The sequence below is a fragment of the Trachypithecus francoisi genome, unplaced genomic scaffold, assembly GCF_009764315.1.
Source record: "Trachypithecus francoisi isolate TF-2019V2 unplaced genomic scaffold, Tfra_2.0 Lachesis_group10, whole genome shotgun sequence".
In the NCBI taxonomy this organism is placed as follows: Eukaryota; Metazoa; Chordata; class Mammalia; order Primates; family Cercopithecidae; genus Trachypithecus; species Trachypithecus francoisi.
Genome location: NW_022681455.1, coordinates 119,863,152 through 119,883,852, shown reverse-complemented (window position 1 = coordinate 119,883,852; position 20,701 = coordinate 119,863,152). Strand labels below are relative to the sequence as shown.

Genomic DNA, 20,701 nt, shown 5'->3' with positions numbered 1-20,701 from the left:
AATAGTCATTTTTCTTTTCTTTCTTTAACAGAAAATATGATGCTGGCATGCTAATCGCGTGAGACGACTTGGCCCACGGACAGCCACAAAGCACAAAAACAAAACACAAACTCAGAGAAGAAACAAGAATCGTGTTTTCCTGGCGTCTACGAGAAGCGCTTTATTTTTCCTCTAGATTTCTTTTCTAAAAAAAAAAAACAAAAACAAAAAAACAAACATTTAAAGAAACAGTACAAACTTCAGGTGATCATATTCAAGCATGTTTTTATTAAGCATAGGATGGGAGGCACGGCAGGAAGTTTAAGCAGAATGTGAAAGCAACAGAACTGAGACTGTGACTGACGGACAAAGGGATTAACTTTTTATTCTCCACCCCCCAAAAGATTCTGTGTATTCTTAAGTACACACGCTTCCCTTCCTGCCTCTCAAGGTATCTAAGGAATGATTTGAAAAATGTGTTACAAAGAATTTTTTGTATAGCATTGGTGAGGGAGTCTGTGACAAGTACTTTGCCACCTGGTAGCTCTGCGTATTCTACTCCGTCTGGGTGTCATCGCCATCCTGCCTGGCTGGGACAAGGTTCTGGGATTTGTCTCCCCAGCAGTTGCTAAACTGGCTCAGGCTTGGTCAGGATGAATGAAACAATTATCTCCTGGATCAATGCAGCAAGGAGCAGTGAACAGTTGCTTTTTCTTCGCTAAGTAGGAGAAAGCCAGCCCCTGGCTGCAGTGGTGGCCGTGGTGATAGCTGGATGGGACGACGGGACCTCAGGCTATTCAACAGTAAAAGAAAGAAAGACAATTGCTGGTGCTGCTCCAGGGAGATAGATAGGGAACCTACACACCAACCAGGCCTTATACTTTCAAACAGGCCACCATCAGAAAGCAGAGAGACCTCAGGCCTAGCCCAGCCCCAGAAAAGTGATACTTTACCCCAGGAATTCCCTGCTTCCCATTGGTACTTAACATTTTTCACTCTGTGGTGACTGCTCTTATTTCCTTCACTCTTGCGGATCTGTGTTGGAGGGACATTTGGAAGGAGCCCAGCTCTGGCACTTGCGTGAGCGGACACACAAGGCGGGTGTCTGCGCCCATCCGCTCCGAGCTCCTCTTAGCCGGACTGGCTGCCAAGCCGTTCTTGGATGAGCCTCTCACTGAGTGCCCACAGGGCCCGGGCCGTCTCTTCGCTCTGTGCTTCTGGCGAGGGCATACAGCGGCAGCAGTTGTTGAAATACATCCCTCCCAGACCCTCCAGTTCTGGGGCAGCAGCACAGTACACGGTGGTGGCAGCTCCCTGTTGCTGGAAATCCAAGAAGAAAGACAAAAAAAAGTTTTAAGAAAAGGAACAACGAAATGACATCATTTCAACTGCCCGGGCATTAGCGAGCCTCCCCCATGTGGTTCAGTTTCAGCTGGATCTTGGCATAGCGAAGGGTTGTGGGCTGAAAGCACATGACTGTAAAAAGCATAATGTGAGTATCCTGGAAAAACGAGTTCATAAACTCCGCTTGTAAAGCTGGTGTGACTTTTGACACCTCATATAGGAACAGGCTTGGAAAAGAAATGCACATATCAATACGTCGTGGCAGGCGCCTCTTCCACACAGAGGAAAAGATGGTACCTTCTGAACGTACAAGAACAAATTCACCCAACCCCTCGACTTCTCCATGTATCTATAATGTAATTCGATATCAAATCGTTTGAGGAATCTTCTGACAAACCAACCACTCTTAATTATGGTCCATCAGGTAGAAAACCCAAGTGGGGCTGGTGCCAGATCATCCCTTTATGCTTTACCCACGGTGCTGCTAGGGGAAGGATGGGCAGTGCTGTGTTAAAACATTTAATGTACACGCATACACATACTCCTAACCGTACATCCATACCTAGCACAAATACATAACACATTTATTAATTCATACGGATACTGTGAAAACCTTTTTCTAAATGTCGTATTTGTCCCAGATTTACAATGGGATCATGGGTAAGGGGGTACATTTCTTCCCGGCCCACTTCAAAATGTAAGTTGCAAAGAGTGCAATTGATCACTTTCATTCACCTTTTGAGTAACAGTTGGGGCTGGGGCTAGGGATGTGTGCACTGATGGGGCATCATATCATCCAAACTGACAATACTGTCAGGGATGCTGTAAACAGGGATGCTGTAAAGAGGGCAAGAAATCACTTTGCTTTGCAAGCCATAATTAAAAATAACAGGCTGCTGTTGAGAGGGAGACATGGTTGGCACGTCTGTAATTTAAAACCAATACAGTTTATCTGGCATCTTATGATTATTTATGTGTTTCACAGCTCTAGCTGCATCCACTAATTTGCAGCTGATAGGGAAAGGGATTGCAAAAGAGGACCGGAAAAGGTAACTGAAGATAAGGTCGCCCCTACTAGGAAAACAGTAAGGAACTTTGATTGTGGGGGAAATGGCTTTCTGACCCCACCCAAAGCTTATTTTCTACCCCTGCAGGGTTTACACTATAACCATGAAGGGTGTTTACTGGAGGAGTTTCCCTCAGACGGTTTAGTTTGCGATCACTATGTTTGCATTCCAGGATCCCTGGCAGAGCCAGGTCCATTCTGAGAACTAGGGTCCCGAGAAGGTGTTATGATGGGAAGAACGTGCCACATGGCAGACTTGGGTTTCTTGTTTGGTTTTAGCCTCTTCAGTGTCAGGGTATGTAGTCACATTTGAGTTGGTCTGAAAACTGGTCAAATCTCTCTCTGGGAAGGGTGGGGCCCATGAGTGAGACAAAGACTTGGCTTTTGATGATACTGGCCACGCCCCATTGGTCCTGAATTTGACATGACTTGAACTTAAATAGCAACTGGTTTGTTACCTCCCCAATCTCCTTCCATTACCATGCCCACTCCAAAGAGCCAGATATTATCCTGGATTCTATCCGGGCTTCAGCTGTTTCTTTTCCCATTGATTTGTGTGGCTCAAGTCTAATGGAAATGAGTTCATGTCATCCAAGTTTCCTTTCACTGAATTATTATTCCTAATAACCCTGAGCTTAGCACCTGGCACATTTATCTAAACAAGTTCAAGTGGTTTATCTGGCTCTACTGCATCCCATGTGGGGAGAAGGGAAGCAGAAGTGCCTCTGAAACAAATTGGAGAATTGAGATGCTCATCCAGCTAACTTGAGCCAAATATCAATTTGGTCTGGAATCTTAGCCGAGTTCTGGTGGAGATGGTGTTTTGCATCACCTTCCAGATACCTGTCATAGATTTCCATTTCACTTTGCAGCTGCCCAAACCATCAGAGTGGCCAAGTGACTTGCCCTTAACTCCTGAGTGGTGGGAGAATCCAGCTCACTCATTTCAAGTCCAGCCTCCCGCCCCCTATGCCACAATGGTTACACTAGTCAGCATTCAGTCGTACAACAGACTGGCCTTTCGCTGTTCTGCCAATTGTGAGGAAAAACCAAAGCAGTCCACTTGGGAAAGCAAAATGCAGAATTCTTACTAACCTGATAAAATATTTTGCCAGTAGGACCTTCTGTAGTGATATCACATTGTACTTTTGCATTATTGGAATGGTATTTTTGCCAAGGAATCCTGCAGTCCCATTGATTCAGAATGCCACTGATGCAGGAGCTGGGGACCTACCTGTTCCTTCCATGGAATCTGAAGGCAATTACAACTGGCTTCATTTCAGGCCAACCTACATTTGGTTACAATGCTCAGAGTCATACATTTTGGAAAAACCTAACTTTGTATCAGGAGAAGGCTTTGATTCCTTTGCCTCTAGGCTTGGGGTGATTTACTATCTAAATTCCATCACAAGGGGCCCTGGTTTTGTAGAACACAGTACACAGGAGGGGCATCCGACAGCAAACACCACCTTCTCTACTCCAAAAATCAATCGTCCCCCTTTGGCAAATTCTCCTTCTCAGATTCATGCTTCGTGCTGATGATGGGTACTTACTCTGCTTTCCTCCCTTGCTGGACAATTAATTAAGCAGTAACAATATCTTGTGGATCCCATGCATGCCACGCCTTTGGTCTCTTGGAGAATTCTCTTTTCAGCCGTACCAATGGCAACCTCTGAGTGACATCTTTATATGATCAGATGTGCTGATAGTTTACTAACAAGTTCTCATTTTTGGCTCATCAATTTTTCGGTCTGCATATCATCATGAACGAGACTGAGCCACATTAGTGAAATCTCAAGAGTGAACAAGCCGGTACTGCTGATACAAGATTTAAACCGATTTTAAAAAACGTTTTTAAGGAGCACTTTAATCACCATTAGATGACTTTCATACCAGTTTTGGGGGCATCACTTCACAATGCAGAAAAGATGAAAGAGTCATGTAAAGGACATAACGTTAACAACTCTGTTATAAAATATCTGAAGCAATGCCTTGCTAGTTGTCACCATTGCTTACTGATCCATTGTGATAAAATCATGATACTTTGACATACAAACAACTGGCTGGAGGTATGGGTTCCCCTAAAAGATTTTTTTTTTTTTTTTTTTTGAGAATCATTTATCAGAAGTCTGTAGGTTGTATACGGTAGCGAATCATGGGAAATGGGGGAGGTGTGTCTATCCCGCAGCAATGGCAATGAGTGAGGGTGTTGACGACACAGGACTGAGAATTTCTGGGAAGCCTGGTAGAATCTTTAATCATGCCCGAATGCCATTTCCTATCTAGTCAAACATTTGTGAGCTGCCCGAGGAGAACTGTGCAATCAATCTTGATAGTGTATGTAAAATTACCCAGGACTCTTGTTTGGGATTACGTTAAGAGTATCTTGGTAATAAGGATTCATCGTTCTCTTTCAAAAATCATTTGTCAGATTTGTAGCACAATCTTCAACTACAGAAAGGTGGGATTTAGAAAGCAGTTGCTGTTTATTTATAGTTGAGGCCCTCAGATCTAAATTATCCATCCTTCCAAAACTCTGTGTTGGGATGAAAATGTTAAGTAGCTGCTTTTCATCAACATTCATTTGATAACTGCTAGCCATCAATTTATAGTTGTCAGCACAGAATACAAATGAATATTGACTCCTTTAAAGGAAAGGGTACAGAGGTTTCTGATAAACAATATACGGCAAAGAAAAAAAACACCCCACATATTGATATTTGTAGTGCATTGGTTAGAACTCTAATATGACACAGGGACACATGTTATGCAAGGTTTTGGTTTCAGGTTTTTCTATTTTAAAATGCATGCTTATTTAAAAAAGACTAGATTCCTGTCTTAAAGTACTCAACTGTGAGATATATAAGATATAGACACACTATCATGGCCTATCTATATATTCAATGATTGCGAGAGAGTAGATGTTCTAAGATTGCACAGCAAAGGCTGAATTAATCCACTTAGGCAAAAAGTAGAGGTATGAAAGGAACACACCCTAGAAGTTAGATTAGGCTTGGAACACCAAGGGCAGGGAAGGAGAACAGCCCTTTTGAAGGCAAGCAGCGTTTCCACGACTAAAATCCCAGGACAAAGAGGTGATCTGAAGTGAGCAGGTTTGGCTTAAAGGAAAGACATGTACCTCTTCAAACCCCGCCTGCTTCCACTGTTCCTCATCTGGTGTCTGTTGGGTAAAGCAAACACTTTCCAAATGCAAAGCCAGCCAGCCACCTTATCCAGTGACTCTCTGAATATACCACTAGGAACAGAATCATTTATCAGAGAGCTGCTGTGGTGGAGATGAGGGGGTGAGCCCTCATGTCACAGGTGGAATGGATGGCCGTCTGCACGCCCTGTCTTTCCCTGTCTCCCAGTAACTCTTCCCCCAGGAGAGTCTATAACCACTCTCCCAGAACGGCGTAGAGGTCATCTCCAGAAACCTCGGCGAATGGGATACAGCCATTCCTCACAAACAATTACAGCTTCAATCTCTGATTGGAAACACAAAGCAAACTGCTCCAAAAGGCCACGTGTTCCCTACTCGCTGTCCAAGAGCAATCTTTTAGGGGACACATTTGCCACGAATTCCATTAGTTCATAAAGTAACGCACCCTGTACAGGAATGAGGCTCATGGACCTCCCAGGCTCCGTGACCGCACCAGTAAGTCACCCTCTTCTTCCACCGTGATTTCTATAATGAAATTATACAATTCAATTTGGAATAAGTGCTAACCAATGAACACGCCAACTTCCACCAAAATGACGGGAAGCAGCGGAAGAGAGCAGAGATGTCTACTCCAAAGACCTCAGCTCTGCAAACTGCCCAGCTTTTTCAGTGAGTTGCAGCCAACGAGGACTATTCAAGTGACGACAATGACTAGCGTTTATTGAGAGGTTACGATTCGCCAGACTCTGTGCAGAGAGCTTGGTAAGCATTGCCGTCTAACCCTCACATAGCTTTATAAGCCAGGGACTGTATCCCCTTTTACAGAGAAGCCAACTCGGTATCAGAGATCAAAAGCACTGGTATCGTCCAAAGCCACACAGATAATCACGTAGACTGAGTGACTTCAGACTCCGTGTCCATTGGTACATGAAACCTGCTCCCCAAATACGTAACACAAATATTTCAGGGCTCTGGCTTCCTATGCCTCTCTACCTGCTCTGCCTTCTTCTCAGCCAGGCCACGTCTGGCTATGAGGTGATGCCCTAACATGGCCTAAAATGAAATGTGTGGGCTGTCGTGTGTTCGCCTGAGAAATATTAAAAGATTTTTTTTCCCCATTGTTGATTTAGTCAGGGAATTAAATTGAAATGATATCCATTCGGATAAACCAAAATGAAGAGTCAGCACCACCTCAGATGATCCGACAGCAAGTGACCCTTACTAAAACGGTTGTCCGATTCAAAATGCCATCTCCAGGTGCCAGATTTGCTGAACTAAGGAACCTACTCTTTGACGATAGAATTTTTTCAAAGCACGGACATCCCAAACAAGTGAAACGGACACAATCTCCATCTTATCAGTTCCCACGCAGGTAGGTGCGGGCTCCCACGTGTTTCATTAGGTTCCCAGAGAAAAGACGGATCCACCCCGCGTCTGCCCCTCCTCCAATGATTCCGCACAAAGTCATTCCTACAGATTCCTGACAACTGACTCCCACAAAGGCTTTCAACAATCCAGGCTTAGATACATGCAAATGCTTCCTGTAGGTATTGAAATGTAACTTTCTTCCTAAGCCTTTGTGAGTTTTGCTAACTCACAGGCTGTTCTTAACCTTTATTATAGAAGAGGAATGTGCTCAATTTCCCAAACAGAAACAGTGAAGATGATCAGGAAAGCAAATGTTTGTTTTCAGGCTTTAAAAGTGTGAGAAAGTGTTCTGGAGAATCCATTTCGATCCCACTCCAGCTCTTAGCCCTCTGGAAGAGAACATGCCCTCCCTAACAAAATAGACGTGGACAATGTGTTTGGATAGTCATCTTTTGCCACAAGGAAAAAAGTTTCTTTGCTAGAAACAGGTTCACAAAGGTAGAAAAACCTCAGGCTCCTTTTCGGTTGCCTCTCCTGTGACAGGTGAACAGTGTCATTTCCCAAGTGACACTGGGGACAGTGTCTGTGAGGGGGGCACGATGGCAGTGGCACAGAGTGAAGTACCAGTCCATCACCATAAATGCAACAGGTTCAAGCACAGACCACAGCCACAAATTACAAGGGACACCTTGAGAGAAATGCATGCAGGGGGAAGAGTGCCATGCAGCTTTCAAATGACAGCCACGTGTTTACAGGCTTCTGTTCAGAGAGAACCTGTGAGCTGTCCTGGGGCCTTTCCTGTTAGCTGTGCAGGCATCCCAAATATGATGCCCCCAAATCCCAGTCTGGCTAAAGGGAAGTGTCATACAAAGGCCACGCCATTCTCCCTGACAAAAGACATGAATTTCTTGCAAGATCACTAAGGAGTTTTAAGAGGTTGACTTGAAAACGAGAGTAGAATGAGTTGGAAAGCCAGCAAGAATGTGGCTCTTACTCCTCTGTGAAATATTTGCAGGAACGAGCCTGGAGACCAGCAGGTTCAGGATGGAAAGCTGGAAAGAATTCTTTCCTAAAACTTAAGTTTTAGAGAAAAATAGGCAGCCAGTCCCAACCCTCCAAAGGCGTCCAAAGCCATGTTTGTTCTGGGAAGGCCAAGGCATGGGAGGATGTTAACTTGGGCTATCAGCAGGATTGAAGGGCAGGGTGACCTTGGTACGCTGTCAGGGCCTGTGTTTCCAAGTTGACAAACTGTTCTGAGCTTTTCCATGAAATGAATGAAGCCTTTTTCATACCTCCTCCATGTTCCACAATTCTTGCCATCGACGTTCCAAAGGATCTGTGACGGATTGATGTCTAGTCTTAAAAAGGACAAGTCGTAACATTCAGAATTATTTTATCTTTCTGAGACCTGCTGTTATTGTGAGACCCAAGACATGTTTTGCTGGGGTTGGGGTGAGGGTACTCCTAACAAGGGAAAGAAAAAGAAATGGCTTCAGAGCAATCCATGTGGGTGACTGCATACACGCTTGTTCCATCTTCCATTTGTGCCTGCCCAAAGTGTTCTAGAACTGACTGGACCTGAGAGGCTGTCTCATTAGAACTAAGAGAAGCTATTGTCGATGATGTCTTACATCCATGTAAGAATTCCCTGGGCATTCCCTCTGATGCTGCCTGCTCAAAGAAGTTTCTTTGCTCTAAGAAGTTTCTTTTTGAATGGGGATGAAAAATTGCACTGGGGTATCCACTCTTCCATGGTTAGTTTGAAATGGCCAAGCAGAAGTGCCATAGAAAGTTGCCACCAAATGGGAATTGAACAATGAGAACCCTTGGACACAGGAAGGGGAACATCACACATCGGGGCCTGTTGTGGGGTGGTGGGAGGGGGGAGGGATAGCATTAGGAAATATACCTAATATAACTGACGAGTTAATGGGTGCAGCACATGTATACACATGTAACAAACCTGCAGGTTGTGCACATGTACCCTAGAACATAAATTAAAAAAAAGAAATTTGCCACCAAAATAAGCATCTAACTGATAGTGTCATCCTTCTACATGGAACAAATCTGATGGCATGTCACTGAAATTTTCCAGCTGGGCCGCCTTGATGCCCGTGCTGAAGGACTGCTGAGTGTTTATAAGAGATCAAAGAAGATATTTAGTGTATGTTTATTTGAAACATTTTACATTTTTACTCTACTTCTTTAACCTCTGTTACGGTTATAGCTAGCTCGTGTACTGCGTATAAATGTATGCATCTGTATTCGCCATGTACACTGAAATAAGCCTTTGAAATTATTGACAGGCAGAATGAATGAGCTCAGTTCTAATAGCGCAAAGAATATCTTCACAGTGCAGGTGAAACCAACAGCTTCCCCCTTCCCTTCTTCTGCACAGAATGGCTCTACGAAGTCTGCCTGCCAAATTACATCTTTTAGAAAACCAAGTAGCTGGCTGTTTTGTGAGCAGGCAGGATTGCAGGACAAACCACACACAAGCTGTTTGTTTAGCTTTTAAGGTTGACAGTTCGTTTGCACATATGCCCCTTCAGTATTCTATAACATAGTCCCGAAAAAGCACTGAAGGAAAAAAAAAAAACACAAGGTCTCTGCTGGGGCCACATCATGGTAAGGAATTAACTCTTACCTCTGCCTTCCAGAAACAAATTAAGAGGATGTACTTTGCAATAACTCAGATCTCACAGGCAGGCCCCCAATGTCCAGCCCCGCCATTTCAAATCGGGCATGTCTGCGTTAGGTGTGTGGATTTCCATAGAGAGCTCACTGGAACAGACCATTTCTCAGGCTCCAAGACGCTGGCCTTGTTAATATTTCATTTAGAACATACTGTGGAGAGCATCTCATTTATATTACTTCCATAATTAATGGTGATAGCTTAGGTACTGCCTTTACAGAGAGAGATCTCTTCACAGTGGTCGATGGGTAATGAGAAACAATAGATATTTCATTCACCAGCAGCGTGTTGCTAGTTAGTAGGAAATGATCGTGTGTGCTGTTGCTTTAATTGCCCGGGTAAATAATTCTGCCTCGGTGTTAGTGAGCATTTTAAAGCACTTGATGCAAATAGACTAGAAACAAAACAAAAATTAACCTTGATTATGCAACACCTTAGCATAGAAAGTTACAAAGGTATGTCTTTTTTAAAGTTTGCATTCTATCATGCAAATATTATCTAAATATGCATGTGCTGACTACTCATCTACTGTATTTTAGGAAATACAATTAGGCTGCCTTTCTCTTCCCCTACGTAGACTGTAAATAACTGTAGATCTTCCTCTTGTTTCCCTATGTAAATATATGTAAATACTAACAAGCTATGCATGCTGCAATTCTAGGCAATTTCAGGTACTTTTATAATATGAAGGCATGTACTTGAACTCGTTTGTTAACAGAGGGGAAATAACTCTCTCAAACTCTTTAAAGCTGAATAGAAATTAAAGATTTCTTCCTAGACTGTTGTGGCTTCTATTGTTTGCCTTGTCTTGCCGGAATGGAGTGCCCCACTCCAGCTCTGACCTTGTCCCAGGAAACGCAGCACACACAGGCCTGGGAACAATAGTGGGACTACTCGGTTTGGGTTTTTTTCATACTTTCTTTGGGTTTCCTAAAAAACATCTAGAATCACAAAGTAGGTTTCTTTGGATCCTTCTAGCAAAAGAATCTCGATGGAATGTAATTCCTATTTGTTGTTCCCTTACTGTGTGCCTTATATCTCAAAACACTACCGAGGGTCCCATCATTTCCATCTCAACAATACAGAGACTGAGTCAGGTCAAGACCAGTGACAAAAGTGACAACACTACTAAACGCCACCGAAGACCTCATTCTTTCCCGTATGTAATAGGTCAGTAAACTACTTCTGCAAAGGGCCAGAGATTAAGTAATTTAGGCTCTGTGGCCTATAGAATGTCTGGCACGATCACTCAACTCTGCTATTGCTGTGAAAGTGGCCACAGACAATGTCTACCCAAATGAACCTGTCTGTATTCCAGTAAAACTTTATTTATAAAAAGTAGGCAGTGGGCCAAATTTGGCCGGCAGGCCATAGTCTGCCAATCTCTGCTCTATACACAATCAAGACTCTTTTTAAAGACTGGTAACATTTCCCTTTTTAATTTGTGTGTTTGATGGACCATGGAAATGATTTGATCAAATGAAAATTCTCCTTCTCTTTCCTGCAAGTGTCATGAAATAAACAGGTGAGCAAAAATGAAATCACCTGAGCTTATAAAACAGGCTGCCTTCCTCTGACAAATTACACTGCCAGGTTTCAATTTAGTTATCTTTTTGTTTTCATAAATAGGGATGGAAGAAAAAAGTCTGAAAGACAGAAGTGAAAAAAAAAAAAGGAAAAAAGTAACTGAGCAACATTTACTCTTCAATGAGAGGAAGGAGGCTATTACCTCAGGTATCCATGGAAACCAAGCAGCGCATAAACTTTTTAATGGTTGGAAAACAGCGTTTGCGTTTGAAGATGCTTTTCCCAAGTATGATGCTTCACTGTAAATGCATTAATTGACAGTTTCCTTCGGGACTTTTTTATTGAAGTTTCCAAACTTAATTTGATGGCACAAGGGACTCTCTGGAGCCCTTGAAGAATGCTGCAAAGTTAGGTCTTTAGAAAACTGAGCCAGCTCAGGCAACGTGTACAAATCCAACTCTCTTGCAAAGCAAGTGAAGAAACAGATCTTATTCCCCATAAGTTTCCCATTAAAAAAAAAAAAGAAAGAAAAGAAAAAAGAAACCTTCTCTGTTCAGCTAGGGAAGGGAGAGGCCCTTTCTAACCTCTATCGAGTGAGAATCAATATCATCTCTTCAGTCCTGGAGGGAACTGAGAAGAAGCAGGAGGAAGAAAGATCCAGGTATTTTTGCAGATGGGGTGGCAGTATGGGATGGTAGGAAAATCCCCTGTCCTGAAGCCAGAAGTCCTTACATTGGAATCCTGTCTTTAACACCTGTGATAAGCCACTGAACCTTAGTCTCCTCATCCGGAAAGTGGACATAATAACATACCCTTCATGTGGTTCTTGGAAGGATGAGTGATAACATTTGGCCATTTCCAGGGCACACAACAGGTACTAGTTCAAAAGCAGCTATAACTCTGATTATTACAAGTTTAAAGCTGCTATAACTCTGATTATTACAAGTTTAAAGAAGGAAGCATATACATCAAAGTAGAGATGAAGCCTGCACCTCCATTTTGTGGGCCTGCCATATAGAGACTTGCTGTCACCTGGCCCCAGTACCTCTCCTTTAGCCAGATCACCGAGCCCAGGTACAATATACACACAGAGGCACTCGCCAGTCCTTTCACCATTTCTAGATCTCCCTTCCGAATCGTCCTGAGTTTTTCATGTCTTTGTCCAGGGAGTGTGAGGCTTAATAGCTGCTTAGGGACGGTTAGTCTAATCCTAACTGTAATGGCCAAAAAAAAACGACGACAGTGGTGATGACTGCTGGTTACTGAGAGTCTCTTAAGTGCCAAGGACCTATTATTACTTCTGATTCTCACAAAAGCCTCACTTCCCACCAGGCAGGTGTTACTGTAGTGAGCGGAGACAGAGGCTAAAGGAGGTGAAGTAACTGATGGCCAAGCAACGGGGCAGTGCTGGAACTCAGATTCAAACTGAGGTCTGGGTTCAAAACCCATATTCTTGTTGGTGTGTAATGTTCTGACTCCATACTCTATACCCTTTGTAGCACCCCAGAATCATGCATACATTTGAAAATCTGGCCTCAGATCTGAGAAGGGATACATATTTCCTGCCTGAGCCATTTGATCCCTCTGATGGCCAAGCCCCTCTCCACAGACCATCAGGGACCTTTCTCCTCCTTTCTGAGCTCCATTTCTAGGGCCTAAATCCCTGGCTTCCCACCAGGTCTCTGGGGGATGTCATGTGATTTTGAACAGTACAGCCCAGAAGAGGTCTACGGTGCCTCCCCTACAGTGTTCTCTTCTGTAAATTGCTCTTCATGCAGAGGAGGTTCCGAAGGCTGGCAGGGCTCAGGTCAGGGACTTGGCATTTGTGGGTCATCTGGCAGCAACCACCAGGGCAGTCTCCTGACAAGCCGACTGGAGTTGGAACTCTCCACCCCCGCATTTTAGAGAAATGATTAACTCATGACAATGGGGTACACCAAGGAACATCTTATTATTTTCCCTGTCCCCGCCCTCTGGCTGCCACACCTCTTAGGATTCATCCTCTTAGAAATGCCTGGCAAAGGGAAGGCGCACAAATGCACCTTGCTACCCAGGGAGGTGTCAGTGAGGAACACAAGCCAGCTGTGTAGCTGGCCCTTGAATTGTCAAGGGGTTGAAAATCTGTCCTCTCCCAGTACACCCTCTGGATCCCTAATCAAATGACTTCACAAGGCAGTCCTTTTCCTGTATGAATCCCATGCAGGGGCCAGGATACCTTCTGTGGCACGTTCTAGGTGGCAAGGTGGAGAATTTTAGCTGAACTCTTGAAGAGCCCACAAAGTGAGTATAGTCTCATTGTATTAATAGGAAAACTGAGTCTCAAGCAAGTAAATGACTTCATAACATAATTCTCACTGTTCACCAACAGGTGAAGAACAGAGAAGAGGATGATTTTTGCTCACACTGCACTTCTGTAACTTTATCAAACGTGCCAAACCTCGAAGCTACTTTTGGTTTTGACACTTCCTCAAATGAACGTGCAAACAGGTTCCTACTGATTAAACTGCATGAGAAGAGTCTGTCCTGGAAATTAGTAATATTATTGTCCCCACTAACAGAAGAATATTTTAAACAAAGACATCTTTACCACCTGAGATAACCAAAATTTTCCCATGTGAGAGAAACAGCATTTCCAAATAAGAAAGAGAAAACAATGACATAGGAAATGAAAAACTAAGATGTTCTTTCCGCTTGCAACTGTAATTCCTGACACATTTGCATCTAGAATGTCAAACTCACCCAGTCACTGATCTTGTGCTAGGATTCTATGCACCACTCCCTGAGTGTTTCCCCAAAACACACTTCTCAAATCTGACTTCACCATTATCATTGTCATTCCTTCACAAGGAGCTAGCTCCCGGTCTAGATAAGCTGGCTTACCTTTGTAGCTTTACGTTCTCTCTTTCCCCCATCCCTGCTCCTCACTTACATGAATATACCCTGAAGTTAGAGAGGCATGGCTTCAGAGCAAGCCTAAGACACTGTAGTGGATACTGTAGTGTGCTACCGACATCCCCCCATTCTGGGCCAGGAGGCACTCATTTCCTTAGATGCTAGGCTGTTATACCAGTCCCTCCTCAGGAATTGCCCTCAGCCAAAGTGAGCTGCCTACCAAAGCAACACCCACTCCAGGAGGCAGCCCACATCAATGACTTCCTGACCTCCCTGCATCTCTGAAGAATCACCCAGCTTCAGAGTTTCCTTGGGATTGACTGGAGTATTCACATCTCCCACAGCACAGCTCAATCCTCCCTCCACCCCATCCTGCTTGCTACATCCCCCTACAGGTGTGGATTCTAGATCATTTCCCAGTCATCTTCCTACATGCCAATCTCAGTTGCAGACTCTGCTTCCTGGGTTACCCAACCTACAACAGACAATAGCTGGTGGACTTAGAGAAATATACATAACCACTCTGAGCCTCTGTCTTCTCCTCCGTAAATCTGAGATACGGGTATGCTCACACTTTAGCCACCCAGAATGACCAAATCACACCATATGTGTAATGTTCTGATGTGGAGCGGGCATATAAGCCACCCTCAGCAGATGACAGCAGTGGTGGTGGTAGTAGAAGTGACAGCATTAGCAGTAGCATCTACCCATCTCATTCTGCCTGCATGGTTCTTTCTCATCCTTTAGTTTGGGGAGTATGGCATGGGGGAAAAAAGCGTAGACTCTGGGAGTGTCTGCTTAGACGTGGTAGATTCAATTCAGGCGTTTTTGTCTGCACTCTCTCCAGAAACTCTATTAAAAGAAGTATAATACGGGGAAAAAAATATTTAACTCAGTGATCAAGAAACATCAACAAAAATTTTGGACGATGGAAAGCAGATGGAGAAAGTGGCACCTCCTGACTCAGCAGAGCGGGGGCTGCAGAACAGAAAGGCAGTGAGAAATGAGCCAGTTCACACAACGGGAGCCTGGGAACTGAATGGGGGTGGAGAAGGGTGGAAGTGGGAAAAAGGTAAGGTGAGGCCCCACGCTGCTGCCTGTAACATCGGAACAGAGATCTCACATGGGCCAGGAAACTCGTTAAACAACTTGTGTCCTTACAAAGTTCAGCCGTCACTTCCTCTGTGCGTTCATAACCAGAACCTTTCTTCACTTTCACAGTCCATCTATATTTCATAGTTGGGTGTGTGCTGTTAGACTGTGATCTCACTGAGAGGGGTTCCTGGTATCCAACCCAAAGCTTGGCACACAGTAGTGCTTAGAGAATATTTCTCTAAGAGGATGAATGAATGAACGCTTAAATTTCCTTTGCAGGCCAAAGGAAAAATGTATCAATCCAACTCAATTGTTGGATAAACAAAATGACCGGTCAAATTATTTCCTTTCCAAATCGTTGTTGGTGTGGTTTTCACATAGTTGTTCTCTACAAGTAACGACTCACATTAGAGCTACACTTATATAATATTTATTTATATAAGTGTAGCAGTGCTACACACTGCTCTAAGCTTTCTCTTTTTGTACACACACACACACACACACACACACTTCACAACAACCACGTGAAATAGATTTGCTATGATTTTCCCCAGTTTACAGAAAACTGAGAGGTTGAGCAACGTGCACAAATCTACACAATTACTAAGTGGCAGAGCTGAGATTCAAACTCATGTCCTGTGACTCCAAAGACCATGCTGTACAGAAGGCAAGGAGCTAGTTGCTTCTGTAGGTTACTGGGCCCTTCTCTTGTCCCTGAACTTGTTAAACCACAATCCGGTCTGTCTACTGATTCAGCTTCTCCCCGGCTGCCACCCCTTTGCAAGGAGCTGGGCTTTGCAATCTTCAGGTATCCTAAATTGTTTTTGCCCAAGTGGAGACTTTCCTCTCCTTCCTCCAAACCAATGGGGTCTCAACTGGGGTCTTTGCTGGCCAGGTGACCTGCAGTAAGAAAAGGCGTATGGGGGTCGATTTGCAATATTTTTAAAAGTTAAATGAAAAGCGTACTTTATCCGCAGAGACCACACAGAGGGATGACTGGACTCAATCTCCTCTGCTGGGTGAGTGGCACTCTCATACCCGGAGGTCTCCCTGAACAAGGGAGCAGAAGGTATCTCTGTGTCACAAAACTCAGCAGTACTGCCCAGTGGCAAAGGTTTTTCCTCCAGCCGCTTCTCAATTCAAGTTTCAGGGAGGCATAAAGAATAAAAGCAGTTTGGGGAGATGCCCTACATCGACTGAGGTCTCCTCCGTTCCAGGCTTAGCACTGACAGCCTCTGCGCAGACAACAAAGAGTTCTTCCAGCGAGCCTCTGAGGTGCTTACTATTATCGTCATTTTACAGGGCCCCCAGGGTAAGCAACTTGTATGCAGAGGGAATCGAACTTGGAGATGAACTTTGGTCTATCTGATTCCGTAACCTGTGCTTTCTGCTCTGAACTGGGAGATTCCCACAGAAAGCACCCCTAAGAGAATGAAGTCTAACGGAATGGAAAGTGCTGGCCTTGACCTTGAGATCATAGAGGCCAAAGACCGTAGAGAATTGGCAACTCTTTGGTAGTTCAAAGCCATGGAGACAAACTTCTGACTCCTGTTGTGGAGCCAAAGAGAAGTAGCAGAAAGGAATGGGAGACCAGGAGTAAAATGAGGCCCTTCCTTCATTCACCTTTTTCCTCAACCACTGTACCAGTGACAACGGGTCCTTCACCTCAGTCCTGCAGCCCCGTGAGGAAATGAGAGCTCAGAGAGGTTAAGTGACTTTCCCAAGGATGCACAGCTGGTGAATCACAGAGTTGGGATTCAAATGTGAAAAGGGACGGGCGGGCTCTGAAGTTCATGGTCTTCTCACTCTACTGCCTCTTTTGCGCTGAGAATAAGCAAAGGGGCTGGACTCCACAAAGGAAATAAAAAGTGAGAGCCAAAAGAAATGAAACAAAAATGAGGGAAAGTCTCCACCTGTAAGCAGAGGGCCACTCTAATCAGCTTAAGGGGTGCTTCTGAATCCCCGGGCACCTTCAGAGAAATCTCTCCATGATAAACCTTTCCTTGATTAATAGAGACCTTACCAGGTACAACCTCACATCTTTTTCAGTTGTCAAATTCTTTATTGCACTAAAGAGAAGAGGCTAAAATGTCCAACAGGCAATAAGCTCCTTGAAAATGAGATTTTATTCACACACATCTCCCCAGTATTTGGCACTGGGCCTGGTATACAGGGGTGTTCAGTTACCACGTGACGAGTGAATGAATGAATGAATGGGTGGATGAATGAATGAATGAATCACTGCGAAAATAACCGAACAGCTGTTTGGGGCACCCTCTGCCCCATTTCACGCCCAAGGGAGGCGTATGGTGGAAATGACTCACCAGTGCTTACCCAGACTTTTAAAATACACACATTCCCTATTAGAGCTGGCAGGAGCCATTTTGGTCCTGAGAGCAGAGCTCCCTGCCCACCTAATATTACACGAGGTGTTAACTACATTATCTGGAAATACCCTATGACTAATTCCCCATCCCTTATCTTGAGGAGAAGAAAATTGTCTCCAGCGCGAATGCCCCAGATTCCTGCTCAGTTTATGTAAGGCGTTTCAAGTGATTGCGGTATTTTAAGCCATTTTTAGCTTAGATCACCTGATGTGTGGTGAGCCCGGAGGACCTGAGCTCTTGCTCCCTTAAACTCCCTGTTTTTCCACTAATTTTCTTTAAACTACTTATGCGCATAAGTAGTTCTCCATTGAAGAATGGGCTTACAGGTATATATCCCCTAGATGCTATGTTTTTTTACTAGACATTCATTCAGTGGATTCTGCAGCCCCATCTCCCTGGGCTTGAGGCTCCACTACTTTCGGGTGAGCCCACGTTTGCCAGGTCGGGGTGGGTGGTATTCATTCTTTATCATGGCCTATTTGGTGCTTCTGTAGTTTGAAACCTTTTTGCTGCAGTCCAAATAGGATTTGGTAGAAATTTTCTCCAAATTTTGTCTCAAATGACCCTCAGTGATTGAGAAAAACATGAGCTCCTATAGGACCTTCGACCAGCTACAAGCAAAAACTTGGCTTTTATAAAGAAGCAGGAGAGGATAGTCCATTCTTAGTTGTAGCTACTTTGAAACAAACAAAGTGTACAGAAATACAAAAATAAATGGGTTACATTTAATAGAATCCAAGTCCTGAGGTCCACTTACAATCTCAGTGGCCTTTCTCTCCCATAAACAGAAGTCATGGGCCAGACATGATGGCTCATGCCTGTAATCCCAGCACTTTGGGAGGCCGAGCCAGGCAAATTGCCTGAGCTCAGGAGTTCGAGACCAGCCTGGGCAACACAGTGAAACCCTGTCTCTGCTAAAATACAAAAAAAAAATTTGCAGGGCGTGGCGGCACGTGCCTGTAGTCCCAGCTACTTGGGAGGCCGAGGCAGGAGAATCGCTTGAACCCAGAAGGCGGAGGTTGCAGTTAGCCGAGATTGTGCTACTGCACTCCAGCCTGGGTGACAGAGGGAGACTCCACCCCGTCTCTTAAAAAAAAAAAAAAAAAAAGAAGAAGTCATGCTTTACTCATCTTCCCAGCATCTTTTTATAGACACGTCATCTTTGATACATGATTTTATTTGAATGTGTAGACAAATGATAAATTTAGCCACAATTCACAAAATTTAGGTAACACCAACTAGTTAGCCTTCTAACTCAAGAGTCCTCAAATTTACCTGTAAAAGGGCAGATAGTAAATATTTTAGACTTTGCAGACTCTACGTTTACAAGTACTGAACTTTGCTATTGTAGTGCAAAAGCAGCCATAGACAATATGTAAACAGATGCACCTGGCTGCGTTCCAATAAAACTTTATTTACAAAAAACAAACAGCAGGCAGGATTTGGTCCATGAATTGTAGTTTGCAGAGCCCTCTTCTACCTAATGCCAAGTAGTTAATCATCTAAGTAATACCAACTAGTTCATCTTCTGAATGAGTTCCCTCCCTTGACAAAATGGACTTGACATGTGACTGAGCTTTCGTGCCAGTTTAATCCAAGTTGGAAACGTGAAGTGAATTTCAATGGAGCCAGAGGGTGTGAGGCCTCTCTCTTGGGGCCTCTCTGTAGGGGCAAGACCTCTGTGGGTCTGAATATTCAGAGACATGTCAGTAAGTCCCACGGTCTTTGGGATTCATATCCAGACCTTACGCAGGAATCTACGCCTAATGGCTGCACGTTAATCCTTGTGATTTTTTTTTTTTTTTCCCATAAAAAACGACATGAAGCCAGACATGGTGGCTTACGCCTGTAATCCCAGCATTTTGAGAGGCTGAGGCAGGCAGATCACTTGAGGTCAGGAGTTTGAGACCAGCCTGGCTAACAAGGTGAAACCTCGTCTTTACTGAAAATACAAAAGCCAGCCAGGCGTGGTGTTGCACACCTGTAATCTCAGCTACTCAGGAGGCTGAGGCAGGAGAATTGCTTTAACCTGGGAGACGGAGGTTGCAGTGAGCTGAAATCACACTACTGCACTGGGCAATTGAGACTCCATCTCAAAAAAAAAAAAAAAATTAAAAAAGACTGTGTTATGAAAACATTTCTGTGAGAAGTTAAATAATGAAGCAGTCAAATGGTTCCAAGTTAACATCTTTACTCCCCCTCTTCCCATCCCATGCCGGCTCTGTTACCTACAACTAGGTAGAATATGAAACCAATGGAAGTTTCACGAGTTAAGATACCTAGAAAAATCACTCAGCTCATATCAATTGCAAGATGCCAAATAAATATCCCACACCTCCCACCGAGAGCAGGTAACAATTGCGTATTCACGATTTCAGCACAGCCAAGCAAACGAAAACAGCGGGATGAAACCCCTCCCTTCCTCATCTCTCCTAGCTAACATCTATGTCAAAACAGAACCTCAAATCCCTTAGATTAGAACAGAAATTACTAGAAATGATTATTCCTCAAGAAATATGCTTTCCTAGGCTGGGCATGGTAGCTCATGCCAGTAATCCCAGCATTCTGAGAGGCCAAGGCAGGAGGATAGCTTGAAACTAGGAGTTTGAAACCAACCTGGGCAACACAGTGACTAGACCCTGTCTCTACAAAAAATACAAAAAAAAAAAAAGCTGGGAGTGGTGGTGCATGCCTGTACTCTCAGCTACTTGGGAGGCTGAGGCAGGAGGATCACGTGAGCCCAGGAGGTCGAGGCTGCAGTGAGCCATGATGGTGCCACCACACTCCAGCCTGGATGACAGAGTGAGATCTTGTCTCAGAAAAAAGAAAAAGGAAAAACAAAATAAACAGGCTTTCCTAATAGATGCCTGTTCAAAATGTTCAGGCAATTTTTCCAAAATTTAATGCCATTTTGGAAGTTGACGGACCATGCTGGCAACAGAAAGTCCAATGTCCCAGGGGCACTACCATCTCTCTCTTTAGGTTTACAGTAGACAAGTTTTTGTCTCTCTCTATATATACACTTATTTTTTTTTCTTTTCTTTTTCACCTGCAAGTCTCTGTCAACTCTTCTACGTAGAATCCAAAAGCTTTCCACTATGTGTCACAATATAGATTTGGATGCAATAAAGACTATAATTATTGAGCATTTATGAGAAGTAATATTTTCCCTCTGGTGCATGTTA

At 43.9% G+C, this 20,701-nt stretch overlaps 1 protein-coding gene across 1 annotated transcript in view; it reads right to left on the bottom strand.

Annotated features, from left to right (window-relative positions):
* Positions 1-249: 249 nt before the first annotated feature.
* The window catches only part of WWOX (WW domain containing oxidoreductase), a 1,118,448-nt gene continuing 1,097,996 nt past the window's right edge, over positions 250-20,701 (bottom strand). Inside the window, exon 9 of the mRNA XM_033219092.1 lies at positions 250-1,299. Coding sequence (XP_033074983.1) covers positions 1,111-1,299 — 189 coding nt within the window. The 3' untranslated portion in view covers positions 250-1,110. The remainder of the gene's footprint in view (positions 1,300-20,701) is intronic.